Below are 26,209 nucleotides of genomic sequence, written 5' to 3' on the forward strand. Positions count from 1 at the left end.
AACTGAATCTCAGGAAGACACCAGCCATGTGTGGGATATCAAGCGCTTATCGATAGCTCACTTCTCATTGGCCAATTTCAAGCTCACCGCGACGGGCATCCCAATAATTTTTTTGCGATCAAACACTGGAATCGACCTCTGCAACCGATCAACCACGAATTCCCACGAACCGAGTCTCTAGACCCTTCCCGTCATGTTTGCCGCGGTCAGCGGAAGTACGCACGATGCGGTAGCCGCTAGCAGTCAGAAGAGCGAGAAGAAGCACAAGCGCACAAAATCAGACCACAAGAAGAAGCGTCCGCATGACGATGATGATGCGGCAGTAGTGGCAGAAACCTCACAAAAGCCCAAGAAGACCAAGAGTGACAATGTTGTTGACGGCAGTCGAGAGTTACAGCCTAATCAACCACAGGCTCTAGCAGAAGAGCCATTGAAGAAAAAAAAGAGGCACAAGCGGCATGGAGTGGACGAAGAGGGACCAGATGGAGTAGCAGCCGCCGATGAGCCGAAGAGCGAACGCAAGAAGTCGAGCAAGCGTGCAAAAGATGCCGCGGAGCCGGCGCCAGAGTCTATGAACGTTGATCAGCCCGACGAGGAACCCAAGCCAGAAAAGAAGCGCAAAGAGAAGAAGTCGAACAAGCAAAAGTCCGAGGAGGACGCCGAGATCAAAGAGGATGTACAGGACAAAAAGAAGCGAAAGAGCAAGGACAAATCCAAGGACGACTTGACTACTGGCACAACGGTCTCACTAGAGCCTCAGGCGACCCAGGAATCGGTAGCCGACTTACCCTCCGACGCCGACTTCCCCTTCTTCACGCAAACCGTTTCGCTCTACGTCCCATTCTTCCCGGTCGGCTTCGACAAGCCCCTGACCAACGTCGCCGCACAACACCTCAATCCACTCCTGAACCATTACTCCCCAGTGCTGCGCGGTGTTCTCCTCAGTTATTCCAACCTCAACCTCTCAGACCGGCCGGTCAAGGCCAGCATCACGCACCCACCAACAGACGAGACACCAGCTTTGTTGCACTCGATCGACGAGTATGCTGTCGGCTTTGGGTGGCTAACCTTTGACGCCCTACTATTCGTGCCGTCTCGAGGGAAGTCGATGGAAGGAGTCGTCCAGCTCCAGAGCGAGGGACACATCGGCGTGGTGTGCTGGAACAAGTTCAATGCCAGCATTGAAGCGAAGCGCTTGCCAAAGGGCTGGAAATGGGTCGACTTGGCCAAGGGCGGCGCAAAGGCGAACGGCGCGGCTTCATCCGACGACAACGAGGGTCAAGAACAGGGCGGGGAAGGTGACTCGGACATGCTCGACGGCGAAGAACTTCAGGTCGTGGAGCAGATCCATACAACAGGATACTGGGTCAACGAGCGCGGGCGAAAGGTTAGCGGCAAGCTGCGGTTCCGCATCAAGAACTTTGACGTTGGGCTGGCGGGTGATTACGGCTACCTCAGCATCGAGGGTACCTGCTTAGACGACGACGCCGAGCGGGCTCTGACGGCTCAGGAACGCGAGATGGAACGGGCGCGTCGGGCGAGGCAGAACCCCGCCGGTCTCCTGCGGCCGCTCTCGAGGCGGGTTCCCGAGTTTAGCATGACGAGATTCGGGAGGGAGGACGAGGAAGAGGACGGCGGGCAACGAACGGTCCTCTACAAGGGAAGTCGCCCTGGCACGCCCGATGACTAGGTGTGGTCTGGCCTGACACGCCAGTTCTCGTCCCCGCCTTCTTCTGCCCGCAGTGTGGCGCGGAGTCCGGGCTTTTGTTGACTTGGATTGGGATCTAGACGGGTTGGAGTTTGGAGCTGCACGTTTTGCCAGCAGGAGCATGGAATTGTCTGTTGGTTGAGCCTGCTGAGATCCCCCACTTGACGGGCAAGGAATATCAGCTTCAGTGAGATACTTCTCGAGCTGAAATCACACTATTCTGTCACCGTCCAGTTCCTCCCCGTGGACATATCTCTTTGTTTGCGCATAACAAAACCTGGGACGGGTTGTTCCCCTCGATTCAGCGCAAGCTGCTTCCTGGCCATCTTTCACCCCAGTCCCGTCGCCCCAGCAGTCAGCGTCTGGGCTTGCTTGCTGTCCAGCAAACGTAGCTTACAACTAACCGGCGCATTGTTCCCAAGTTGGGCATGATCGATGCCGGGCAGCTTTTGAGTCGGTTAACCACCAATTCCGCCTTGAGATGGTCGCACTTGAGTTGGATTAAAGCCTGAACATCAGACGCATGGTCGGTGGTGGCGACCTGGTGTCAGGTCACGGTCGCTGGCCTTTCTCTTTGCCGTATTACCAGCAAGACACAGCCCATCCCGAACCGACATCTCTGAAGCCACGAGTCATAGAGGCCCTCTTGCACTCGAGTCTGCGAAAGGCAGATTCCGGAACGTTGGTCTTGCCGACAATGCTGCTAGGGCTGAGGCAGTCATGGTCACAGGTCAGCCGTCCGTCGGCCCTCAAGCCGTAGTAGACGCTCGATAGGTGTGTTTGCTTGGTCATATGGACGATGTGAACTATCCCACGAAGATCCGGCCAGCGGGTCATCATGCGGGTGACCCAAGACAAACGAGATACTGTAGCTAGACGCATTGAAGTGGCGAAGGTATCGTCGACGCATGGCATTGCACTCTTATCGTCTCAATCCCGATCGCCACCCAACCGGTCGTGGATGCGGCCGAGGTCCGGCCCCGGCCGGACTAGACCACGCTCAGCACCTCCGGGCCCGGGCCACAGAGCGGCCGCTTCCCCACGCCGCACTCTGACCGGGCTGCCGCTGATTTACACTCGCCGCTGTGAGATACCTTGACGGCGAGGGGACCAGATGACAAGATAAATAAGCCACTCGGTCCTGCGGTTCAGCTCCTCTCCCTCCCCACCCTTCCGCAGCAGCCAGGTTTCAGCTTTGCTAGGCAAGACAAAGCAACCGCCCTGCTCTCCGCCTTACATCAGCATCAGATACCCTTTCCATCAGCTCGACTTCCGGTTCTCGCAGAGCCTTCATCACCCCAAGTTTGCAATGGAGGGTCTTCGCACAATGCTGGCGTGCATCACCGGCCGTCAGGGAAGACAGGACGAAGGGTACACGGAGCTCATTTACGACGACAAGACGGCGTCGCTGTACTCAGACAACGATTCGTACCCGCAGCACGACGCTATGAGCTACTACCAAGGCCACGGTTACGGTACCACCACCGTCGCGTCCCCCCTCCTCTTCGACAGCAGCCCTCCTTTCAAGGGCGAGGGTGTGGACACGCGCAGCGTGGAGGACATCGCCCGTGAAGTAGCGCGGTTGCTGTGGCGGGCCGAGTGGAACGATGACGGACTGCAATGCCGCATCTCGGACGCCGTGGGAGAGCGGCGCTGGAACCGCAAGATGGTGGAAGAGTGTCTGGACAACGTTATCGAGTACGTCGAGCAGGGGCGGGCGCGCATGGGCGCGGCCATGTGCGCGGCGCTCGACAAGGCGACCGACGTGGCCGACGACGAATTTGCGTTCCCGCGGCGGCACCCGCAGTCGCTCGACGGCTTCATTGCCATCGTCTCGGCCGGGATCCTCGCCGAGCTGCAGGGCGCGTGGGTGCTGGAGCTGCTCGGGTTCGGTGAGGTCAGGGGAAAGGAAGAAATCGGGTACGGCACCGGCGAGATCGCCATGCTCACGTCGGACAAGATTGTGTACTGCGACCAGCCCCGACCCAACTCGTTTGCGGCGTGGTGGACGCGGGAGTATGACGCCTACATTCCCACTGGGTCGGTCTACAATTACCTCGAGAGGATGGACATGGTCGAGCTCGAGGACTGAACCGAGGAGTCAATGTCCCTAATCTCGGCTTCCATGGGACGGCTTTTGGATCGGCTACTGAGTCAAAGTTGTTTTTGAAGGGCGTCAGTTCGATAGCAGACCGCCATAAGTACCTGATTCAGTTGTGTCACTTTGGCCGGACGGGGTGTTCTTGTTCTCCCTGGGTGCTAGGAGCGACTTTACCGGTGAAAATTGGGAAAATGACGAGGCGTAGATGTACGATGGGAAAACGGTCAGTCAAACGCGAGGAATTCCAGCACCCACAGCACCTTGGCAGACTCCGAGTCGTCTTACAAGTTGAAACTGGTTGACCATGAGCTGAGCAGCCCTCTGTGACGTTAGGTATTCTTTTCATGCTTTTGAGTAGGGTAACCTGGAACACAGTCAATCCACAGTTGCTCTCCCGAATCCACCATGCAAAAAAGCTCCCTTCTTCAGCTTCCATTCGGCCCAATGAAGGTGATGCAGTGGAGATAGATCATCATCAATGACCTGGGTCGATCGAACAGCCCCGAGCCGCGCGGATCGCTGTCTATGTCCCAGGCAGTCCGAATCCAGGGTCGTGCAATTACCACGCGAGAGGAACATTGGTTGAAATGCCCACACGTCTTCGCAGCTCGACAGATTACAAAGGATTCGGAATAGCTCTGGCTCCTTGGGACCATGGCGGCTGCAGTCGGAATTGGTCAGGACCGGTCATGTGTCAGTCAATTGCAACCATCTTGGTTTATGAGGGAGGTGCAGAACTGCAGGTTTGTTGTACGTGTCAGAATGGAATTGCTTGACTCCACTGCCTCGGGTTCTGGCCAGGGCCTGGCCAAGATGTCTTCCGCAGCAAAGTTAGGTCCGTACCGTTGTATCCTGCGCCCTTGTGAACCTTGCCGATCGTCTATTGGAGTCGGCTTCCCATGAATTGGTGCACTAGTTGCATGCCAGACTCGTAATGGAAAAGAACGGGAGGGGCCATCATCTCACCGCGATTTACCGAGCGGCAGTGGCTTCCAGGTTTGCTTTGTCTGTCGCTCAAAAAGGAGGTACTTCCCATCGTTATCAGCCCAGCTGAAATGACGATACCCAACTCCAAGATTGCCCAAGCTAAGCGCATGCTTGATATGGACAGCTCTGCGCCATCTTCCAGCTCTGTTATCATTTTCATTCCCATTTCTCTCCCGTTTGACCGTCCAAAGTAGGAGAGACTTGTGTCTTCGAATCCTGTCCACGACAAAAGAACCGAGAATCACTCCTTAACAACGGCGTGGTCCCTGGCCCCGGTCTGGAGCCATCCCCACCATCGCCGGCTTGGCCCTCATCAGAGCGGACCTGACGGAGTCCGTGTGACGACAACCTGACGATCAGCAAGTCTGGAACGAATCCAATTGACCGAATAGCAAACCGCAACGCTCCTGACGAGACCGAGACCATTCTCGAAATCGAAGTAGTTCTCTGTCATCGTTCTACGTAGATTCCCTCATCAGATCTCTTATACCGCCTCCACTGTCTGAACAAAAGGACCAAGAGAGGACACACCCTTTGTCGCCAACTCCCAGAGATCTCTGAGAACTCTTTTGGGTCATACCGAAACACGCACGAGCCCGAATCCCCGGACAAGCCTCTTTTTCAAAGCCCAGTCGTGTTCATCCCCTCCGTATGCAGAGCAAGCAACAAGAGCGCCATCCGAGTGCTGCTCTCCAATGATTCGACTGTCAGACCTCTCGAACCCGACGAACCACGCATTAGGAAGCCTTTACGACAGGTTACGCCCATCAACAAGGACATGAACATGCGGAGCAGCAACATGGCCAATACGATGGGAATGCACATGCACACCCTCATCGAGCCACCGACGGCGCCGGTGCGCCCGTACCCGCACCACAGCCACGACCTGGCTCTGCAAAAGTACCTCCTGCTCAACGAGCAGCACGAGTCGCTGCGGCAGCACCTGGACGAGCTGCGCCCGCCACGGCAAAACTCGCTCTGCACCCCCGTCTCGGCCAGCCCGACCACATCACCCACTCGCATGGGCTCGAACTCCCGGCGGGGGCAGCACAACTTCTCGCTTCTGGCAAGAAAGGGCTCCTGCCCGGACAGCGAGGTGATGGGAGACGAGGTGGCCGTCGAGGAGGCCAAGCTCTGTGACGTCAACGAGGGCATCAAGCGGGCACTGACGGAGCTGCTCAACTGCGACACGGTGCGCGCCGACCGCGCCTTTCGCACTTGGGTCCAGTGCCGTCTAATGGACACGGAGCGGGAGCTGCGCAGCGGGAGGAGGCGACGGAGCGCACCCGGGCCATGATCGTCCCCGGAAGATTGGATCGGCCAATCCGCGCATATGGGAAGCGGGGTCGGACACGTGCCGGCTTATTTGGTTTCGCTTCCTCTTGGATACTCTATTTTATGGGCATTGTAATCAGCGGAAAAACCATGGCATTTGGCTTGGAGTTTGGGATGATGTGGACTTTAATGTTTTTTGGACAGGAATGTGGGCATTGGCACCACTTCCTTTTCCACGATCGCGACACTGAAGGTCTGCGCTGGATTTTTGGTTGGTTTGAATAGGATCAGAAGGGAAAAGCAGGCTCTTCAAGGCGGGAGAAATCGATGATGTTGCTTGTTGATTGATACTTCAGTTCTTCAAGGCCACCCGATTCTGTGCTTTTGGCGAGGCCATCGTCGAGAAAACTTGCGAGGCCATTGCAAAGAAAAACTGGCTTGTACGCACTGATAACCCTAACCCGTTGAATCCAGTAGATCCTGACACCTCAATTCTCGGCAGGCAACAGCTCCTCAGGCTCTGGAATGTCCTACAATTGGCCGTCTCCCACCATCACACAGTTTCCGCAAGCAAAGAAAGCATCATGCAACTCTTTAATTCGGAAGCGCGAAGATGTCTGTTCTCCTGGAAACCAGTGCGGGCGATATTGTAATTGACCTGCTGGTCGATTACGCGCCCAAAATGTGCGAGAAGTAAGTCCACAACTCGTCGCAACCGTCCCTCCAACTTTGTCACTTTGCGCCAGCGCCGCTTGGTTGGCCGTCTTGCTAACCAGTGCCATGTCTAGCTTCCTCAAGCTTTGCAAGGTCAAATACTACAACTTCTCCCCAATCCACTCCGTACAAAAATCCTTCTCCTTCCAGACCGGCGACCCTCTCGGGCCAATGGCTCCTCAATCCGACGGCGGCACCTCCATCTGGGGCCTGCTCTCGGGCAGCCCGGCCGACAGGACCTTCACCGCACTCTTCCACCCGAAGCTAAAACATATCGAGCGAGGTACCGTTAGCATGGCGACAGCCCCCCATCCATCCGACCCGGACCGACGCGTGGCAGCCTCGCAGTTCATCGTTACGCTTGGGGACAATACCGACTACCTGGATGGGAAAGCTGCCATCTTTGGTAAAGTGGTTGAGGGTTTTGATGTCCTCGAAAAGATCAACGACGCCATCGTCGACGAGCGCGGTCACCCCCTGGTCGACATTCGCATCAAGCACACTGTTATCCTTGATGACCCCTACCCCGACCCGGCCGGCTTGCGGGAGCCCAGTAGCTCGCCGCCTCCGACGAAAGCGCAGCTTGCAACGGTCCGCATTGCCGAAGACGAGGAACTTCTAGACGAGGAGGCCAACGAAGAAGCCGCCGCCCAGGCAGAGCGGAGGAGGAAGGAGCGCGAAGCAGCGGCACAAGCCCTGACGCTCGAAATGATGGGGGACCTGCCCTTTGCCGAGGTCAAGCCGCCAGAAAACGTCCTCTTCGTCTGCAAACTGAACCCCGTCACAACCGACGAGGACCTGGAGCTGATCTTCAGCCGGTTCGGTAAGATTCTGAGCTGCGAGGTGATTCGGGACCAGAAAACCGGCGACAGTCTGCAGTACGCCTTCATTGAGTTCGAGGACCAGAAGAGTTGCGAGGACGCTTACTCCAAGATGGATGGCGTCTTGATTGACGATCGCCGAATTCACGTCGACTTCAGCCAGAGCGTGAGCCGGCTGAGCGATGTGTGGCGAGACGATACCAACAAGAAGCGGAAGAACGCGGCGGCGAGGAGGGCAGGCGGTGGCTGGGGCGGTGTCAAGGAGCTGGAGAAGCGACGCCAATACCGCAATGAAGACGTCGAGCCGGATGATGATACCGGTTACCGTATGGTCCATGGAATGGAAGACTTACGTGGCCGCCACGACAAGGAACGGGACCCTGAGAGAGGCGGGCCGAGTAGTCGGGATTCCGCTCGGTACAATGGTGACGGTCGACGCCCAGACCGTTCACCCGACCGGCACGGGGATAGACACTGGTCCGGATATGGCGACAGGAAGGGTGACGCGGGACGGCGCAGCCGGAGCCCCAGGGGAGGCCGCTATCGGGATAACCGCCATGACCGGCCGGGAGGCGTTGGGAAGAGCCGGGGAAGTAGGGACTGGTCCCGGAAAGATCGACGAGATTACGATCGTGATCGAGGGGCGAGTGAAGATAGAGACAGGTACCGCGGACACGATGAGTACAGGAGCAGGTAACCGGCCGAGCTCCTGCGCACTGCTTGCATAATGCGATGGAACGTTATGTTCTTATGCAGTCCGGGCTTCCTCGTGCAGCAGACGGTCCCCTTGGACCCGAGAAGCATCCGAACTGGATACACTTTATGGTTAGTCTCCCCCGTCATCCTATAACCGAGCTCAACCTGACCGAACGAGATGCCGAGTACCCTTGAAATGCGTGGTATTTTGATACTGTACTCGTCCATCCTCCCAACCGTCGTCCTTTGACGCCTCATCCGTCTTGTGTGCAACGTTTTAAAACGCGCCGCGAACAATCACTAGTATGATGACTCTGGACTTGATGGAAGTAAGCTCAATCTCGCTTCCCTCTGTGTGGACAACGTCCGTGCAGCGCTTGACCAGGCTGCTGTGAAGTCTGTGGTTTCGGACCTTGTTCTGGAGTCAGGGTCTCAAGCTGACGGCCACACCATGAGCAGGGCTGCTGTTCCGGCGGCATCTTCCGACCAGCATTACGCTCGAATACGGTGGGCTGCGGCAAAGCCAACTATAGGACCCGTTTTTTCCCGTCCGATTTATACGAGGTCAATCTATCTGCGCTGTAGGCTGAACCTATGAGAATGGCTGATGGCCACTGTTTTGTTCGCGGCGCCGGCCTCCGGTCGCCACCGTTGGACCACAGCCCTTCCCCAAGACACGCACATGCCACGTTGTGTCACGGAAACAAGCGAGATCCCGACACCCAATATCTGTCCCAACCCGATCTTCCACACGTCGATGGCTCATGCCCTCGGGTTCGGGCCGCATCGTCGTGTCAACCCCCGACAACCGATTGGGGTTGCCGGGTGACGGTGGGATTCAGACCCTGTCGCCTTGAGACTGGCGCCCGGTGCCTCTGCGACCTGGCGCACATGTGCATTGTACGTCCTCTAATTGTACCGAGGACGCCCTCCCTTCCCTTCTGCGACATGTCTTCGCTCATGGGTTCACGATCAAAAGACCTCTGGTGCCACTGGACTTTGACATTGAGCTTTTCATGTCTCCAGCAAATGCGAATGCCGATAACTAGCAACTGTGCTCTTCTGTCAGTCGGAGGTCATGGTCTGGGCCACCGAGTAGGGAGTACATGTGGCAGGTCGGTGGTCTTCAGGACAAGGGTGTGTCAACCCGTGCTGCATCGGCAACTACCACGATCATTCCTGTAAGATCCGCTGTTTCCCCCCGCAATGTTACTTGTAATCATACCTTACATGGCTCGGTTCCTTACCAACCTACCAGCAGTGTCTCAATGGCCCAGAGACTAAGTATATCGAGTGTACCGGAACTCATTTCGAGGGTCGAGAGTCAGTGGATTAGGCATCCAAGATTGGCAGCCGCGACGAAAACACGCGTACAAGTCGGTTTACGGTGTGTAATCGATATCCACATACGCCGGGCCCGATGGCGTTTGCCAACCGGTCGCCAGGCCACGGCCGTTCATGGTTGCTAGGTCGGTGTAATACACCTTGCTGAATTGACCCTGCGAGATCTGATCTACACCGACTTCGGCCGCCGTACACCACAAGCTTGGCTGCTTCAACGTGCCGCTCCCGCTTTGTCCTCGTTTGGTGGGAAGCCTTGCGTCAAGTGTTTCTTCCTCCGGCTCTCGCGCGGGGGTTCTGTGTCACCTGTGAAGGTGATGGGTCCGAGCCAAGATACTTGTACCCTCATAGCGCCCCTGCCTAGCCCTCACTGCAGCACACTTCGCGTCGCCCTGTGAGCTTGGGAGGAGGAGGACGCGGGGTCAGATCACCGCAGCATGTTAACCGATCAGCAACGCTTCCAAACGGGGACTCAACCAGGCTGTTAACGTTGACGGTTGCCTGGTGGTGTGTTAAAGCATACAGCACTTGTCAGCGAGAAACCTGTCATCGTTGCTACACATTCGGTTACACGTGCCCCTGAGCACAACGCCAGTGCTGCAGCTTGGATTGGTTGAGAAGACCAACGCCAGCCTCACCTGGGTCTCCTCCAAAGACATCCCCCGCCTTCAGACGGGCGCCTGCAGATCGGGTGGCAACTGGACTTGACAGCACGTCGACTTGCAAGTGGCCGAAAACACCGAGTACTGATAGCCTTCCAAATCCTCCGCGTCTTCCAGCATGTGGTGGAATTGTCGGTATCGGTGCGGCCAGCCCTAGGGCTCCCCTGCCAGAAATTAAGTGCTTCTGTTGGCCACTCATTGGGGTGGCTGCGGTAAATCGGTCTCGGTTGTCTTGGAGAGATGGAAGCTTCGGGCCTTCGCCACACGAAGTCCAGCTGGCCAGAACCATTGAAGATGTGAAGGCACAAGGGTAGATACCGGGAGCGTCTAGAGTACTTCTGCTCCGGCACACAAATGCCTTGCATGAGGTATTGGCTACTAGTTGATACCGAGATATGGCGTCCTGAAGATGTCGCAGTTTAGTCCTGCCCGTCATCAACAGCAGCCTTAGACATCTGGCGCAGATCAGGCAACGACAATCTTGGACGAAACGTGCATATGTTACGCCCGGGACCCTCGCCGAGCGCTGCAAGTGTTTTACTTATGAGACACCGTCGGCAGTCTTATGAGACCCCGTCGGCAGTCCTTGCCTCTTGCCGGAGGGGGCCGAAGCGCCAACGTCAGATTCTCGGGAGAGAGAGTCCAGCACCGGTCCGATTCTGGGGTCCCGGAAAGCCGCTCGCGGTTGCGGAGATGAAGCTTGGTGTCACGACATGCACGCAATATCTTGCAGCGTCCGAAAATCTTCGTCCTTCCGGGCGCGAGCACAAGGCTTGTCTGTACTGAGATGCAGCTGGCGTTTGGTCTCCGCGCTAAGCATGCTTCTCGAGAATCCTCAGGAGCTGTCTGTGGAGAACAAACAACAATCCCCTCGCTGTCAAATCGGATGGCTCCCCACGGGAAGGCGGGAAGAGGAGTTGATTGCAGCAAGGGATCGCTCGCAATTCGATCTCAGGACGACAAGATCAGATTTGCTCGCACAAAACGCTGTCAGGGTACAGGTCACCCTGGCACTCTCCCCTTATGGATCAAACGCGCCTGTGTGCGGTGACGTCCTCACGGTTGAATGGCTTTTCATCGCCGGGTTGGAGCGAAGCAAAATTCGAGGCTTGGGAGCAGGTGGCTGAATTTCAACGTCCCGATTCGCCCCGCCGAGATCTCCGTCTGCCAGCGCATGTACTAAGTAGAGTACGGAGTACCCTACAGCTCGGTGTTTGTGTCCGATCGATGTTTTTCTGGGACCGAGAGGCGCCTGCACGATGCCCAAGTCCCCATCTTGAACCTCTTGGTATGGATCCTCTGTTCCTATTGCTTTTCAGGCAGTCTGAGGAGAAGTCAGTTGGTTGATTACGCCAATAAATGCCGGCAGGCACATGCAGTCAATCAGGAAGCGACATGTAATAATGAAACCGATCGTCTTCGGCATAGCACAACTGGGAGCGTTCGAGGCCACATCTTCCTTAGCGGCCTCGGACAGCGCCAGAAACGAGGCCAGGCACCTACTGCGTTTCAGATACGTAATGAACAGGTCCTGCGTCGCCTGCAGGACGTATGGCAATTTGCAGTTGTTGCTAAGGCATTTTCATGGATACACCGACTCTAAAATACAAGTACAGAGTCACGGTGCCACAGATCATTGGCACCTGGAAACCCTGCTCAGACAGACACTCCGTCTTCGGGGTGGGCTGGAAGCTGCCATAACGAAGGAACCTCACCATGTACCTTTGGCTGATTCGCCCGTTCTCCTTCGGACTCTTGGCCAACAAACCGTCGAACTATCTGTGGCCGTTTCAAACTTGAAGAGTTCGATTCGTCAGTTAGCAACAGGTACAGGATTCCTTTGCCCTGGACACTCCGTTTTCCGTTTGATAACGGCTCACTTCTCGCAGGTCTGGACTTGTCATACAGTTTGCCCACACGAGCAGGATGCATACCTTACGTTCAACTTGCATGGCTTCCAAGGTCCAGTAGCACGGTCGCACTCAAAATGAGCGGTTGAAGACATCCTCAAAGTACTGATATCAGCATGGATCATCGGTGACACAGCGGCCGGAGCTATCCAGAGTCATGCCAAAGCAAAATGATCTGGTCTAGATGCACTAAGCCCTTGAGAAGACGACAATGTCCAGGCCCATGATGCATGTGCTACATGTAGCAATTGGATTTCTGTTTCTCACTCCTCGGTCCCCCTGAGCCTACATATGCCTTGTTCCCGCATGTCGATCTTTCTGAGAGATGCTGGAAACTATAACTGAGAAAAACAGACGGATTGCACGTTTCCATGGCATATGCATTTGGCTTGAATCGTCCAGTCCAGATCTCCTCCATGACTACCAGGTACCTGGTATCGCCGAACGTCCTCGTGGCCAGCGGCAGCGCCGTGCCGTCGAAGCAGTATCTCTGGTTGGTCCGGAGGGCCTGGCCAAACATTCCCCAAATTTATCAACCACATGGGTCTCTGTTCTTTGACCGTGGAATGTCAAAGTCTATCCAACCCTGCATTACAGACTTCTCCCGTTTCTACGGACTACATGTCTGCAGCGTACCCTGCAGGCACATAACGTCCTGGAAGCCCGGAGAGTGGGGGACATGGAGGCAAACGAAGGCCGATCAAGATCCACTTTTACGTTGCTCCTCTCCCATTGGTATCATATCGGAAGTCGTACAGCAGACACGGCAGTGTTCAAAGTCTTACACCGTCAAGTTTGGTCTCACACTAGTCCTGTCAAGTCTGGTGTTATCAAAGTATGCCACACAACCCCAAGCTAGCATCAGATCCTTCTTGACACCCACAAATATCCTATATCAGTCCTTCACAATCTGCAGCGTCATATCAACAAGTACTTCATGCGACTGCCCGACACGGACTCCGTTTCCCCTCAAGTGCCACCAGGCTTTACCCGGACGATAGATGAGGGGCATCGACAAGGGTAAGCACACGTCTCTTCTGTGCAACGACGAGGTAGGTACCTTCGGTTTGTGTAACTTGGCTGAGGTTGAAGGGGGCCTGCTGGTGGGCCTGGATGTCCTAGTAACGGCCACCAGGGAAACGGACCCCTTCCATATGTGCATGACAAACAGAAGAGCTTGACCATGGCTTCATTTTTGCGATCTAGACAACGACATGGCCACTCACTGTGGTTGTGGCACTCCCTTATATCACCAGATCACTTACATGTCCCACACTTCTCTCCCTTTGCTCTCTTACTCGATGCTCTTGATTCCACCGGTCCATGCAGAGCCAAGTTTTGGCGACGGAGTCTTGAAGCACCAGGAGCTCTGTCCATTACGCTTCTCGGAAATCCATTCTTTCGTTTCCCTCCTTACTATCAGAAGCTTGGATAATCAACACCAAGCCGGCTCGTCCAAGAACAACACGCTCGATTACTTTACGACTTCTGGACGAGGAATCCTGGAAGAAAGCCCGCAGTACACTGGATTAGGTCAACACAGCGCGGAGGCCACTGACCAAGTCTTTTCTCCTTGACATTCACCTTGTTTCTCAGAACTTAGGTATGTCTTATCCATTTTCGGTACAGACGGTAACAAGAGGCGCGCCATCTTGAACCCCCAGCCAAGAGTGGTACCTTGGACCCCGGCCCTGGCACCGCATTCTCTCGGCCGGGTAGTGCAAGACCACAGGAGCCAGAAGTGTGGGGGCACAAGCACCCCAGGATTGTCAGATGCTGCCAGCTCTGTCTGTCTATGTCGCTCATGTATTCATCTAGGCCCGCTGGTATCGAGTCAACACACGGGGTCACCTTGCCACGACGCTCCATCATACCATTTACGATCCAATCCGATTCCACTGCATCAAGCGTCACCGTACCAGTTTGAGTTGGGACAGGCATCATCTTGCCTCTGAGCACTTCACAACAGCTTTCCGGTCCTTCACAGCCTTCTACATTTGTCCCGGCCGGAGGTCAGTTAAAGTTGTCTTCGACCTCTTCACTCACATTCGTTTCACAGACAAGTCCAGGCCAAGAGCAAGGGGCCACGGTGGGCTTGGGCCAGACCGAGAACAGGAGTGTCAGCAGCCAGCATCACGCCTGACGCTGCACCTTGAAAGGCAAAACGAGCACGAAGACAGACAAGGGGCAGATCTGAGATTGGCAAGCAGGTGGACAATGGTGTCCCAGGCGTGTTATAGCAGCAGCGACGGAAGACGATCTTATAGCCGTCCGTACCCGCTCTACTTTCCCTCGCCCTCGGAGCGGCGGTTCCCCTTGTCCCCGCACGATTCGCGGGCCATGAGCATGGCGGATCAGCTGGACTCGGACTCGACGCCCCAAAGGAAGCGCATTGCTGTGGCAGTAAGACCCCAGCCCAGCCCCTTTCTCGTCTCGCCTTGCAGCTTTGTCTGCGCTTGAAATCCCAGCACGGCATCACGCGAACGTATCCCTCTCTCCTGGGAACCTGTCCTCATCACTTGAACCACTGCTAACCGACCTTCGTTGTTCAGTGCGGCCGCTGTCGCAAGCGAAAAATCCGATGCAGCGGCGACCCGGGCCAAGGGCAGCCATGCTCAAACTGCAAGAATGCCGGGGTCGATCAATGCCAGTTCCTTCGAGTATGTGTATTCAACCCTCCTGCCTGTGACGAGCTCAGGTTTTGGCCAGACAGGTTCTAACTCTCAAACGTTGACAGGTAGCGTCTCGGGAGGCACCGCTGCGCCACGATACCGGTGACTTCGGCTACAGCGTGGGGGATGCTAGAGTGTTTGCCAGTAGGACGCCAGTGGGTGGTGGGATGCCCTACGCACCAGACGGCGTGCCGAGTCTGGGCTCGAGCGATGTGTTGGGCCCATATCGGGGCGGATCTTCGTACGCTTACACGCCAGCGAGCAAGGCTTACTACCCGGCCATGCACGCTTACGGCTCACCCTACCCTGAAGAGTTTGAATTTGGACTCGGACTGCCCTCTCCGTCGGTGATGCACCCGGACCCGGTTGGCATGTTGCCCGGTTCATGGAGTTCAGGGGCACGAGCAAAGCCACCCCCGTTCAGCAGTATGTACATGGACTCGGAAGGCTATGGCAGCTACGGCACTGCGAGCTTGCTCCACCGTCCTTCGCACCCGGTCAGCTCGGAATCCCCCGGTTTCTCTTTTGCGGCGTCACTCCCCTTGTCAAGCACACCCGGCGCAGACCGGTTGCTCCCGAACCCGGCAGGGCGCTCCTCCACACTGCCGTACCCGACCGCCGTCAAGCCACCGACGCCAGCGTCCACCTCGGCAACAAGCACACTAGCCGACGTGGCCACAGCAGCCAGTTACGCAGGCGGATTCGACACGCCCGGCCTCTCTTTCTCTTCGGCAGCCAGCAGCAGCCTGTCCAGCCACCCGTCGTCTTCTTCCCGCTCCAATTCAGACGCATACTCGGCGTCCGAGGGCATCTTCACGGAGCAGGAACGCAGCCTCCAGAGCCAGGGCCCCGCATTCGACATGAACGGATACACATCCTCACCCCGCCGCGATTCTGGAGCAGGAGGAGCAGCAGCAGGCAGCCACGTCTACGTGCCTGGCGAGAGAGCGCACGAAGCCGCAGCTGTTGGACACCATCACTCTTACATGGGCGACGCACCGCCCTCGAGCCCTGTTGTCCACCGCTCTCATGGTCCCTCCCTGACGTCGGGAGGCGGCAGCACCAGCCACGCGTCCCACTCCGATGACAGGCAGGTTGCTGTGGCCAGCCGTCACTGACGTGGTCTGGGCGTTATACGGAGGGGTGTGCCGGACTTGAACTAGCTGCGTGTTGATACGGTCAGCCCCTGAGTCGGATAGGTGGCATGCATCAAGACTTGGCCGACCATCAGAAACTCCCCAGTCGCTACTAGCTCTGCAGGTTATCGGGCATGATCTCGAGTCAGTCGCGCTGGTGCCTGAGCTACTGTCGAGCCACCGCCGGTATGCCGCAGACTCGGCGTGACACAACAGGGCAAGAAATATCGATTGTCCTCGACAACGGTCGTCGGATTCGAACCCCGCCGCCCCAGTCAAAACCTCCGGACAGTGTGGCGAGAAAGTCTTTCGGGTTATCCAACCCCCTTCTTTTGTTCTTGGCTCAGTCTCAAAACCATAGAGGTCGGTTCGGGTTGGCGACTAAAGTGTGCATGCATCTTTTTTGGGATTGAATCAGTATCGCGGCGTTTCTGGTCCTGCTCCTTTTTCTTTCTTTCACGTTGGTTGGTTTCTGGTTTCCATCATCACTTAATTCAACTCGTCTGACCTCGTGTCCGAGGCCTGAGGAAGCGGGAGTGGGCTGCTTGCATGGTCCTAATGCGGCCAACGATGTGGGCTCAGCAGTTGTCTGGTCCATTTGGTCCGCAAACCCGTCTCTTATGTCAAGGCTGGTCTGTTTCACGGGAGGCTCGTTGTGCCTCTCTCCTACCATCTCAGGATGACCGTACCGTCCAGCTTTCTTAGTTGTACCTCTCAAAACGCTCATGTCATCTAATGGTCAATGTTGGTCATGTAATGTTTGCTTGCAAAGACATCTCGGATTGGGAAAACAGTTGGGGCTAGAGGCGCCGGCTCCCTCTACCATGGAGAGGTCCGACTGAAAAAGATCCGGCCGGGTTTCGTGTGGTTGCCTTACCTAGTGTGTTAGACTAAAGAAAAGAAAGGACGGGACTCCCTGGGTATCACAAGACACGGCTCTAGGGACCCAATGGGGGTGGCGTTGGTATCAAGGAGTGATCTATCTCAGCAACGTTGACGCGCAGAATTAGGGGTGATACATCTGACGCAAGGCCCAACTTAATCCCAAAGCTACCTATCGAACATGAAGGCAGTGACACACTCACAGTTGGCCGGCGTCATCATCTATGGAAAGGAAGGATCATTAGGATTCTAGGCCACACGTCACCACAGATGAAGTTCAACAAGCGCATTCCCCCCACCCCCAACCCTGCCGAACGGTGCACATGATGCCTGAAGCTAAAAGAAAAGAGCTGAAACTCGGTCAGTTTGCGTGCGTTCAGAACAACAAGATGAAACCCCAGATAACCTTGGCTGTAGTTGCATCAACATCAAAATGCCGGGAGCTGGGCAGAAGTGCCATTGAGGATGATGCGCAGGCCCAGGACGGACTTCTCCAGGGTGTTCAGCATAACAACACACTCGGCGGCAGATCATGACATTGGCAGCTCCTTGACAATCGTGAAGAGGAAGTTAAGGAACTGGAGAGATGAAACGAAGGGGGAGTTTATAGGATCTCGTGCCTTCCATTTTCTCACAGTTGCATCAGGTGATGACCAAGGCACGCTCCTTCCCTCGTCACCAGCCCGTCACACGTTTCTGTCAATAGCCCAGCCCTTTCGATGGCAAGAGCAAACCAAACCCCAACCGCCGCAGTCGTATTGGCGCGCCGAGTGGAAGATGCACGGCCTTTCCAGTCAGCTCTCATCAGCGCTCAGCCTTGCAGCTCGACTCTGGTCAGCTTGACGGGCATTGATGAACCGCACATGAGACGAAGGCGGGTGAACAAGAATAGTGGGCTTGGGTATACCTCTGGTAGGTATGATGGAGAATGAAAACTCAGTGGTGCTTGGCGAGGCTGTTTGGATAGTGGAGTGGCCAGTGCTTTTCTTCAAATCCGTACAGGGGCAGCAGCCCCTCATTCAGCAGCGCGAAGCCAGCAACATTCATCTCCCACGCCAAAACAGGGGGCCCGGGGTGCACATTGCGAGTTCACCTCCTCAACAATTGCAACTGCCGCGGATCCTGGAAGCGTTGTCGTTGCGGTGTCTCTTGTTGATGACCCAATGATCAACCCGAAGGTTTCCCGCTTTTGCTGGCAGAACCTGCAAGTGGAGCCAGCTCCAGACTTCCCAGACGCTGAGTTGCTCCGTGATGAGATTGTGCAGGAGACCATCTACGAGCGCGTCTTCAGCGATACGGTCACCCTTCGTCCACCTCGGCGGTACCAGGTCAGGATCCTGAAGGAGTTGATAGCAAGGATTGAAGGCTCGATCGAGGACTGGGACGAGCATGTAAGTGGCGTGGGGGTGGCTGCTTCTTGGAGGTGTGACATCGTTGACGAGGAGACACCAAGGGAATCTCGAATAACCTCACCTTTGCCCTCTCGAATTTACTGTCGCAGCCACTACTATCAGAGACGGATGCTGCTCAACAAAGAGACTACGTCACCTATCACCTCTCGCTCCTGCATGGCCAGTCAACAGCAGTAGAGACACCTCGCATCCACCTCTTGGAATCTCGGTCCCTCATCTCGGCTGCCGGAACGACGGGGTTGCGCACCTGGGAGGCGGCCTTGCACCTCGGGCAGTATCTCTGCATTGACCCGTCGCTCGTCAAGAACAAGCGGGTGCTCGAGTTGGGGGTTGGGACAGGTTACCTCTCGGTGCTTTGCGCCAAGTATCTGGGCTCAGGCCATGTCATCGCATCAGACGGATCGGTTGAGGTAGTCAACCACTTGTCGGACAGTTTCTTCCTGAACGGCCTCCAGGGGTCGCCCAAGGTCTCGGCAATGCAGCTGAACTGGGGCCATGCGCTGGTTGGGACGCCGTTGGGGGAAATGGAAGGAGGAGGGCTGGATACCATCTTGGGCGCAGATATCACCTACGATGTGAGCGTGATTCCGGCTCTGGTTGCGACGCTGGAAGAGCTGGCAATACTGTTCCCGGGGCTCGCCGTTCTGATTGCTGCGACAGAGCGGAACCTGGCAACTTTCGAGAGCTTTCTGGCCGTGTGCGCGAAAAGGGGCTTCGCGGTCAGCCATGAGTCGTTTCCCGTGCCGCCAAGAAGCAAGCAAAACGGTCCATTTTACAGCGATGAGAGCCCGATACACATTTGCAAATTGACCATGTGAGATGCACTTGCAGCGAGCAGTTGGACGTGAGACGATGCCGAGAGGCAATGGAATGTTGTGATCTTTCGATTCTGCAAAGGGACACTCTAGAAGTGGGACTATGACCCCCCCACTTTGTTGTCACCTAAAATTGAAGGCCGCAGCACAATTAGGGCTCGCGCCCACAACCAATCCGGCAACAGGATTCTCGAGCTCCACCCTGGCGCAAGCACCCTGCAAAAATTAGCACCACAGGAAAATACCACTTGAAACCTCCGAGATATCGAGATCGTGGAAGTATCGCCAACATCGACCGCCATCCAACCGCCAAGATGGCCGACTCTGACTCTCCGGTCACGCTGCGCACGCGCAAGTTCATCCGCAACCCGCTGCTCGGTCGCAAGCAGATGGTCGTGTGAGTCTTCCTAACAGTGCATTCTCACACTGCCGCCTGCACCCTCCGCCCGAGCCCCTCCGGAAGCCACATCGTCAGAGAGACAAATTTTTCCCTGCATTGTGGTCGCTACAATTATCGACTGGGCGACGACGATTTGGACGTGGCCTTGGATTCAGGCGGCAGTTGCGTGGGTTGATGGACGCGGTGCTGATTGATCGCTTTCTCATGCAGTGACATCCTCCACCCCAACCGCGCCAACATCTCCAAGGATGAGCTCCGCGACAAGCTCGCCGGCATGTACAAGGCCCAGAAGGACCAGGTCAGCGTCTTCGGTCTCCGGACCCAGTTCGGTGGCGGCAAGACGACCGGCTTTGCCCTCATCTACGATTCCCCCGAGGCGATGAAGAAGTTCGAGCCCCACTACAGGCTGGTCCGCGTGGGCCTGGCCACCAAGATCGAGCGCGCGAGCAGGCAGCAGCGTACGTTTCATCTTGCGATGCAGACCAGTCACGGATCGGTGACGGTGGAATTTTTGGTGGTTTGTCGGGAATGGTTATCGCTGACGCTACTTTCTCCCGCATAGGCAAGCAGCGCAAGAACAGGCAGAAGACCCTCCGGGGTACGGCGAAGGTCAAGGGCCCCAAGCCCAAGAAGGAGAAATAAACGGCTGGCGTTTCGTTTTGGCGTCGTCTTTTACCGGGTACGCTTGGCAGGATGGGACGATTGCTGTGGCTTTGTGCATTACCCTGGACTGCTTGTTGCATGCGGCCGAAATGTCGCCATAACCTTGCAACTGGACTTCATGATGGGGGCGGCTGGTCGGGGATTTGATGATTCTGGCAAGACCATAGCATTCAATACAGGGCGTCGTCGGGTTACCAGGTCAAGGCCGATTTCAGGCGAGTTGTGGGATGGCAGTTCACGTCTCTGGGTGTGACCATGGTTGCGCCGCGTCCAACCGTGTTGGCAAAAGCCGTTGCGGTGGCCTGGTTCGTCAACCACGTCTGTTGTTGTTTCCTGACGCTTCATGGTGCTGCAGATCCATCATCATCAAACGACTCGAGCACCAGAAAAGCGCTATAGTTCGTCCCCGACGATTTGCCAGACCTGACTCTCCACCTGCACCTTCCGCACCACTCCATAGTGACCAGCGAATTGCCATAAGGATAACATGGGAGACCAGAGGCCGAATTATGCCATCCGAAGGGACCGACTTTGGGTGGCGGCTGCGCTGGAGGAGTTGCATTGCGGCTTCTGTCCTCTTAGTGGGCACACAGTTCCAACTGCTGGGATCCTCTCCATTGCCCAACGTGGGCTGCTGTTCCCATACGACTCGGAGCATCCCTGGTCGACATCTTTTAGGCCTCTGCGACAGGTTCATTGTTGTGGGCTGTTCAACTTTGTCTCTGCTGCTTGATGCTTGTTAGGCAAGCTGGTGAAGCAGCGCAGCGGAATCAGGTCTGGCCCCTCGGGCGTCACCTAAACCTTGGTCCGATAGGCTCGAATTGCTCCGCTCCCCGCCCCGCAGATTTTTGCGTGTCGAAGACGACGACTTCCAGGTTCACAGCACGCACGCTGCCCAGAGTGTTCAACAAAAGGACGTTGCCGCTGAGGCTTAGTCAGTATCTGCCAGGCCCCGTGCCAGATTACCACCCGCCCTGGATTTGAGCATCGGCAGATTCTGGGCAGGCTTCTGGCCTGTAACTTCCATGGCCCATCGGGCTTTGCTTTCCCTCCCTGGGAACGGGCTTATCTAGGAAGGAGCAAAGCACCCATTCACACGCAGCACGCTCACAAGTACCGTTCCATGCAAGCTGTTAGTACAGCCCAAAACAATTTTTGTAAAAATCATCCTCTCGGCACCTCTTTTAACAGCCCAGTCAATTGAGGTACATGAGTTGAACAGCAGGCGGCGCGAAGTTGGCCGGAGTCTTTAGACTCGACCGGAACCCCAACCTTACTTTCAGTTCAGCGCGAGTCATCCGAGATCGACCGTGATTCGACGTACCCGATCCGCCAATAAGGCACCCTTCGATTCATCGGCCAGCGTTCCAAGATGGCGTTGGTGCTGGCGGCAGCAATCATACTTTGAACTCTTGCCATTGCACAAATTTGTTGGTGTGGCACTGCGCTCATCTCGCCCGTATCACGCTCCTCAGGCACTCAACCGCAGATGTCGACGACAGCTGAGCAAACTGGGTTTCTTGGTTGAAACTGTGTTCTCGATTGAAGACCCGGACAGGCCCCCATCTCGCCAGTCGGGAACGTGTCCAATTCTTTGTATTTCTCAGTACAAACACTTTCCAGGCGAGCGACCGTGTCAGGAAGGCGGCGGCTAGTCTGGAACAACTTGAAGTGAGGGTACAGTGCAACACCAAGTCTATCGATGTATTATTGGAAACTGATCATGCCCGTCATCAAGATAATCCTCCATTCTATTTTAGCTTCCCATTCCAGCAGAGAATTCGAAGCTCAGTTGTCCGCCCGCTTAAGCAAAAAGCTCCTTCTTGCTTTCCAGAAAGTCCTTCCACGTCGTCGGCTTCAGGCCAACCTCAGCAAGCAACTCGTGGCCCTCGGCGAGCGAGCCGCCGGCAAAGAAGCCCGGCTCCTCGCAGAGAAGCTCGTTCTCCAGAATCTCCTGGGCAATGGGCGGGGGCAGGAAGCTCTTGTACACCTCCTGGTCGAGCTGGACGTACTGCCCCTTCTTGCCCGCCACCTCCTGGAACTCCACCATGATGCGAGTTGGGGTGTAGTAGTCGGCGGCGGCATGGATCTGCTTGCCCAGGACCTTGCTGCGGTTCTTGACGACCGCCACAAAGTATTTGCCTGGAGTTTGCCTCGGTCAGTCACAGTCTCATTTCTGTCTGCCAGATAGAAGCCAAACTCACCGGTGTCGCTATCGGGGAAGAATAGCGGCAGCTGGGCCTTGGTGGGACTCGTGGGACCTGCGAGGGTGTACGACCCATCCTCGCCCTTCCGCAGGAGTTGCAGGTTGGTGAAGTTGGTCATGTAGTAGCCTGGCTGGATGAAGGTGGCCGGCGTGCCCAATGACCGGATGTAGTTCTCGACCTCGGCCTTGCGGTCGAAGTGCGCAACGTGCGGCAGCCGGCCGTTGGACGCCTCAGTGACGTTGATGAGGGACGAGAAGACAAGGTGCTGCACGCCCGCTGCCTTGGCCGCGTCGGCAACGTTCTTGCCGTGCTCGAACTCAGTCCCCAGGGCTGCGCCGGTGACGAAATCGGGGAGTGTGACGAGGAAGATTGTGTGAGTTCCCTCGAGCGCCTTGGACAAGGAGGCCGGGGAGCTCATGTCGGCCTGGTTGTGATGTGAGCATGAGCATGAGTTGGGGGTAAGCACTTGTGAAAGTGACCGGAAGGACTCACAGTGACGACTTCAATGCCTTGTTTGCTGAGAGCCTGAGCGGAGTTTGAGGACACGTCGCGAGTGACAGCGCGGATCTTGAAGGTCTTGGACAGCTCCGTGTCGGCCAAAACGGCTCGGATGACGGAGCCACCCTGGATGCCCGTGGCGCCGAAGACGGTCAAGATGTTCGACATGGTGGATATGAGTTGACTGAGTGGTTGGATTGGAATGGTCAATGGTTAGGGAATTGGAAGTAAGATGAGATTGCACGTTGGATGCTGTGCAAGCTGTCTGTGTGAGAGTGCTGGTTGTCTGATGTGATGATAGACAGGCGGGTTAGATCTGACGGCGAGCGCCTGTACTTATAGCTATAGAATGAAGATTAGCACTCGATGTCGTTTACACCAAGCCTCAAGACATCATTGTAGTCGTGCATTTCAAAGCCGGTGTCCGAGATGGGCCTCGGACTCTGATCGATCGAAATAGATGCTTGCAGCTTGCTAATGCTTGCCGATTTATCTCCAGTGATTCTTTGCAACATGTTGGAAGTAACATAGACTCCAATCTTGCTTAGCTGCTGCGCTCTGTTCATGTCCCCTTGACAGGAACCTTCAAGGTATGACTGGAGGAGTTTCTCGCAGTCCGTTAGTCCATTCCTCCTCCCCACTTCGGGGTCCGAACCGCCTGCGATTGGTGCTCGGCGGCCCCTGCTAGCGATGCTTCGTCAGCCCCTAATCTTCTCCTGTAGTAGTGCCTCAGGTCGCACTTTCTCTTATGCACCTCGGAACTCTCTCTCAGTTCTTTGTTCAACTTCAACATGGAAGCCGAGCAAACCCCGTTACGACTGGAAGGCGAGGGAAGCCGTAGTGGGAGCACGGCGACGAGTCAACTGTCCTGCGCGCAGTGTCGAAACCGGAAACTTAGGTGTGACCGGAAGTTCCCAAGGTGTGAGAGGTGTGTCCAGCTAGGCGAGACATGTAACTATCCCGAAGCGAGGCAGCGAGCGCTTGGTCGACGCAGAACTGTGCGGGAACTTGAGACGCGAATAGGTGAGGTCCCGCCGAGAGCGGCGAAATCTTGAGACATGGGGCTAACGAAGCAAGCACGACTTTAAAGAGGAACTTGAAGCCCTCCTCAGGGCGGCCAACCTCAATAACTTGCGACAGAATGAAGAGACCGAATCAGACTCAGTTCAGAGACCCCAGCCCCTGTTCCAGGAAGACAACAACTTAAGCCTGGATCTCCTCGCCGCCGACCCTCCACCGTTATACCAGGATCTGTCACTCGAAAACATGATGTTTCCCGCCCAGGCAGCACCGGGCTTCCTTCCACAGTCAGGTGCAAATCAGCTGTTTGGCCTCAGCCTCTTTGAGCAGCTCCCTTCGTGGGAGGTCATAGACGAGCTGTAAGACAATGACATGTCATCCCTACAAAGTTCAGGCAATTGCTAATCAGAAGCTCACCCACATGTAGGACAACTCTCTATTTTCAAAACATCCATGCCGGTGCGCCCATGCTTCACCAGACGAGCTACACAGCAGCCCTGCGTCTCCCTCCGCACATGCGCCCTCCCATGTGTCTGCAGTACATCGTCATGGCGTCGGCTGCGGCAACATCACAAGCCTACCGCCACCTCTCCGAGCCCTTCTACCAGCGTGCCAGGGTTTACGCCGAGGCTGACGAGCTGAAGGGACAAGGAGAGACTTTCACGACACTGGGCCACGTCCAAGCCTGGTGCCTCATCTCAGCCTATGAATGCCACGTGTACGCCATCTTCACTCGGGCCTCTACGAGCCTCTGCCGAGCAGTGCGGATCGCTCAGATGCTCAAATTGCACCGACTTGACCTTCTTGACCCTCAAGGCCAGGACCAGCTACAGTCAGGCCTACCCCGTCCAAGGACCTGGATCGAGGCCGAGGAGAGACGGCGAACGTGGTGGGTCGCCTTCATGGCCGATCGCTTCCTCTCGTCCATCACGGGCTGGCCCTCCCTGATCAAGGAACGCCATGTCCGGACCACGCTTCCTTCTACTGAAGAAGCTTTCATCTGGGGCATAAAAAACGAGGCCCCGATTCCTCTCTCTAAGGCTCTGCGGGCACTCCAACAACAAAGCGGCGCCCAGCCATCCCCTTTTGCCATCCGCATCCTCGCCGCTAACGAGCTTCTCCACGTCCTCGATCATACTGCCCACCATCCGCCAGACCACAAGAATGTCAACATCGAAGATATGCTCAACGGATCCTACTGGCGGCGTCACAGGGAGCTCGACTCAAACCTCACTACGCTAACCCTCTTCCTGCCCGAAAGTCTGCAGCTCTCGCACAACCCGCGCAGCCTCGACGCCATCCTCGTCCACACCTGCACCCACATGGCCATCATACAGCTTCACCGCGTGGCGCTGGGGTTGTTGCATCAGAACCACTCCACGATTTCGGCTTCCGCCAATCTGATCGCCGAGAGTCAGGCCCGCAAGGACTCTGCTGCCCAGGGAATTCTGGCCGTGTTCCGCACGGCGGGCGAGGAGGGCCTCGGCAGGGCGATTCGGAACCCGCTGCTCTCGTTTGCTGCTTACATGGCTGCGTTGGTTTTCCTTGAGCATTGTGTTTCAGCATCACAGGGAGCAGCAGGAGGAGAAGGAGGAGGAGGAGGAGCAGGGAGACACGAGAGCGAGGACGCCCTGAACTTCCTGACCGGGACGCTGGTCTTCTATGCGAAGGGTAGCCCGCTTGTCCGGGCCAACGCCTTCCAGTTGGCAATGGACATGAAGCGCGCGGGCTACGACTCGTCCATGATGGACAGCGTGATGAACCAGATTGAGACGCTGGGCGGGACTGCGTCCGAAATACAAGTGCAGGGGTCAAATGGGCGGCCTATGCTGTTTTGTCCGGCGCTTACATCCACGCTGGATTCAGATGAGGGTACAGCGTTTGTTTTGCAAGGTACCTTTGGACTTTAGAAGAGACATGAACGGCTCACAGTCCCAAGCTGAGGACGTTTTGATATGGCGTCCAGATAAGAGCAAATGCCACATGCAGTTAACCCTTTGTTTACGCGATAGAGGGGGGTAACTCTTGCCTGAATATCGGATGTCTTTTTGTGGGAATGGCTAGATCTCACACCGCCACGGCTATATAGCACGGCGCTATCCCTGATTCGGCAAAACTCCCGCACCGCCTCGCAGCAATACAAAAGTGAATTTCTGACAGCTGGCAAGCGGGCCACAGCTCGGCGCCTGCCCAAAACACACCACAGCAGCCGGCTGCTGCTCCAACTTCCCCCTTCAACTTTCCGCTTCCATCCACAACCTGTTACCACCAGAGATCGTCAGGTATGAT

At 56.2% G+C, this 26,209-nt stretch overlaps 11 protein-coding genes across 11 annotated transcripts; 10 read left to right on the forward strand and 1 right to left on the reverse strand.

Annotated features, from left to right (window-relative positions):
• Positions 1-193: 193 nt before the first annotated feature.
• N657DRAFT_577982 (uncharacterized protein) lies at positions 194-1,690 on the forward strand (the record flags this gene model as incomplete). The annotated part of the gene is made up of 1 exon (XM_062789286.1): positions 194-1,690. The coding sequence occupies one exon, from the start codon at positions 194-196 to the stop codon at positions 1,688-1,690; it is 1,497 nt and encodes a 498-aa protein (XP_062644945.1).
• Positions 1,691-3,035: 1,345 nt separating this feature from the next.
• On the forward strand, positions 3,036-3,800 carry N657DRAFT_682838 (uncharacterized protein; the record flags this gene model as incomplete). The annotated part of the gene is made up of 1 exon (XM_062796518.1): positions 3,036-3,800. The coding sequence occupies one exon, from the start codon at positions 3,036-3,038 to the stop codon at positions 3,798-3,800; it is 765 nt and encodes a 254-aa protein (XP_062644946.1).
• A 1,819-nt stretch (positions 3,801-5,619) lies between these two features.
• On the forward strand, positions 5,620-6,093 carry N657DRAFT_577975 (uncharacterized protein; the record flags this gene model as incomplete). Its single annotated transcript, XM_062789285.1, has 1 exon — positions 5,620-6,093. One exon carries the CDS (start codon positions 5,620-5,622, stop codon positions 6,091-6,093), a length of 474 nt encoding a protein of 157 aa, XP_062644947.1.
• A 591-nt stretch (positions 6,094-6,684) lies between these two features.
• N657DRAFT_577887 (cyclophilin-like protein) lies at positions 6,685-8,303 on the forward strand (the record flags this gene model as incomplete). Its single annotated transcript, XM_062789277.1, has 2 exons — positions 6,685-6,764; positions 6,860-8,303. The coding sequence occupies 2 exons, from the start codon at positions 6,685-6,687 to the stop codon at positions 8,301-8,303; spliced, it is 1,524 nt and encodes a 507-aa protein (XP_062644948.1).
• A 256-nt stretch (positions 8,304-8,559) lies between these two features.
• N657DRAFT_119606 (uncharacterized protein) lies at positions 8,560-9,991 on the forward strand. The gene is made up of 3 exons (XM_062785812.1): positions 8,560-8,631; positions 8,762-9,483; positions 9,561-9,991. The coding sequence occupies exons 2-3, from the start codon at positions 8,897-8,899 to the stop codon at positions 9,769-9,771; spliced, it is 798 nt and encodes a 265-aa protein (XP_062644949.1). The 5' UTR covers positions 8,560-8,631; positions 8,762-8,896; the 3' UTR covers positions 9,772-9,991.
• Positions 9,992-11,555: 1,564 nt separating this feature from the next.
• On the forward strand, positions 11,556-12,398 carry N657DRAFT_119587 (uncharacterized protein). The gene has a single exon (XM_062785811.1). The coding sequence runs from the start codon at positions 11,679-11,681 to the stop codon at positions 12,294-12,296; it is 618 nt and encodes a 205-aa protein (XP_062644950.1). The 5' UTR covers positions 11,556-11,678; the 3' UTR covers positions 12,297-12,398.
• Positions 12,399-14,561: 2,163 nt separating this feature from the next.
• On the forward strand, positions 14,562-16,005 carry N657DRAFT_657784 (uncharacterized protein; the record flags this gene model as incomplete). The annotated part of the gene is made up of 3 exons (XM_062794839.1): positions 14,562-14,618; positions 14,768-14,879; positions 14,957-16,005. The coding sequence occupies 3 exons, from the start codon at positions 14,562-14,564 to the stop codon at positions 16,003-16,005; spliced, it is 1,218 nt and encodes a 405-aa protein (XP_062644951.1).
• A 2,063-nt stretch (positions 16,006-18,068) lies between these two features.
• On the forward strand, positions 18,069-19,135 carry N657DRAFT_682842 (uncharacterized protein; the record flags this gene model as incomplete). Its single annotated transcript, XM_062796519.1, has 2 exons — positions 18,069-18,296; positions 18,359-19,135. The coding sequence occupies 2 exons, from the start codon at positions 18,069-18,071 to the stop codon at positions 19,133-19,135; spliced, it is 1,005 nt and encodes a 334-aa protein (XP_062644952.1).
• Positions 19,136-19,446: 311 nt separating this feature from the next.
• Positions 19,447-20,174, forward strand: N657DRAFT_578151 (uncharacterized protein; the record flags this gene model as incomplete). Its single annotated transcript, XM_062789299.1, has 3 exons — positions 19,447-19,529; positions 19,743-19,990; positions 20,095-20,174. 3 exons carry the CDS (start codon positions 19,447-19,449, stop codon positions 20,172-20,174), a joined length of 411 nt encoding a protein of 136 aa, XP_062644953.1.
• A 1,605-nt stretch (positions 20,175-21,779) lies between these two features.
• Positions 21,780-23,068, reverse strand: N657DRAFT_601065 (NmrA-domain-containing protein; the record flags this gene model as incomplete). The annotated part of the gene is made up of 3 exons (XM_062790096.1): positions 21,780-22,337; positions 22,400-22,826; positions 22,895-23,068. The coding sequence occupies 3 exons, from the start codon at positions 23,066-23,068 to the stop codon at positions 22,000-22,002; spliced, it is 939 nt and encodes a 312-aa protein (XP_062644954.1). The 3' UTR covers positions 21,780-21,999.
• Positions 23,069-23,616: 548 nt separating this feature from the next.
• On the forward strand, positions 23,617-25,987 carry N657DRAFT_648005 (uncharacterized protein). The gene is made up of 3 exons (XM_062793433.1): positions 23,617-23,923; positions 23,991-24,279; positions 24,348-25,987. Exons 1-3 carry the CDS (start codon positions 23,692-23,694, stop codon positions 25,828-25,830), a joined length of 2,004 nt encoding a protein of 667 aa, XP_062644955.1. The 5' UTR covers positions 23,617-23,691; the 3' UTR covers positions 25,831-25,987.
• Positions 25,988-26,209: the final 222 nt, after the last annotated feature.

Source organism: Parathielavia appendiculata (genome assembly GCF_033297405.1).
Source record: "Parathielavia appendiculata strain CBS 731.68 unplaced genomic scaffold N657scaffold_12, whole genome shotgun sequence".
Taxonomy (NCBI): domain Eukaryota; kingdom Fungi; phylum Ascomycota; class Sordariomycetes; order Sordariales; family Chaetomiaceae; genus Parathielavia; species Parathielavia appendiculata.

Coding starts and splice junctions, on each gene's coding strand:
- N657DRAFT_119606 (XM_062785812.1), top strand. CDS start 8,897: ATGAGAATGGCTGATGGCCACTGTTTTGTTCGCGGCGCCGGCCTCCGG. Junction 9,484..9,560: donor CAACTACCACGATCATTCCT/GTAAGATCCGCT, acceptor CCAACCTACCAG/CAGTGTCTCAATGGCCCAGA.
- N657DRAFT_119587 (XM_062785811.1), top strand. CDS start 11,679: ATGCAGTCAATCAGGAAGCGACATGTAATAATGAAACCGATCGTCTTC.
- N657DRAFT_648005 (XM_062793433.1), top strand. CDS start 23,692: ATGGAAGCCGAGCAAACCCCGTTACGACTGGAAGGCGAGGGAAGCCGT. Junction 23,924..23,990: donor GGAACTTGAGACGCGAATAG/GTGAGGTCCCGC, acceptor ACGACTTTAAAG/AGGAACTTGAAGCCCTCCTC. Junction 24,280..24,347: donor TGGGAGGTCATAGACGAGCT/GTAAGACAATGA, acceptor ACCCACATGTAG/GACAACTCTCTATTTTCAAA.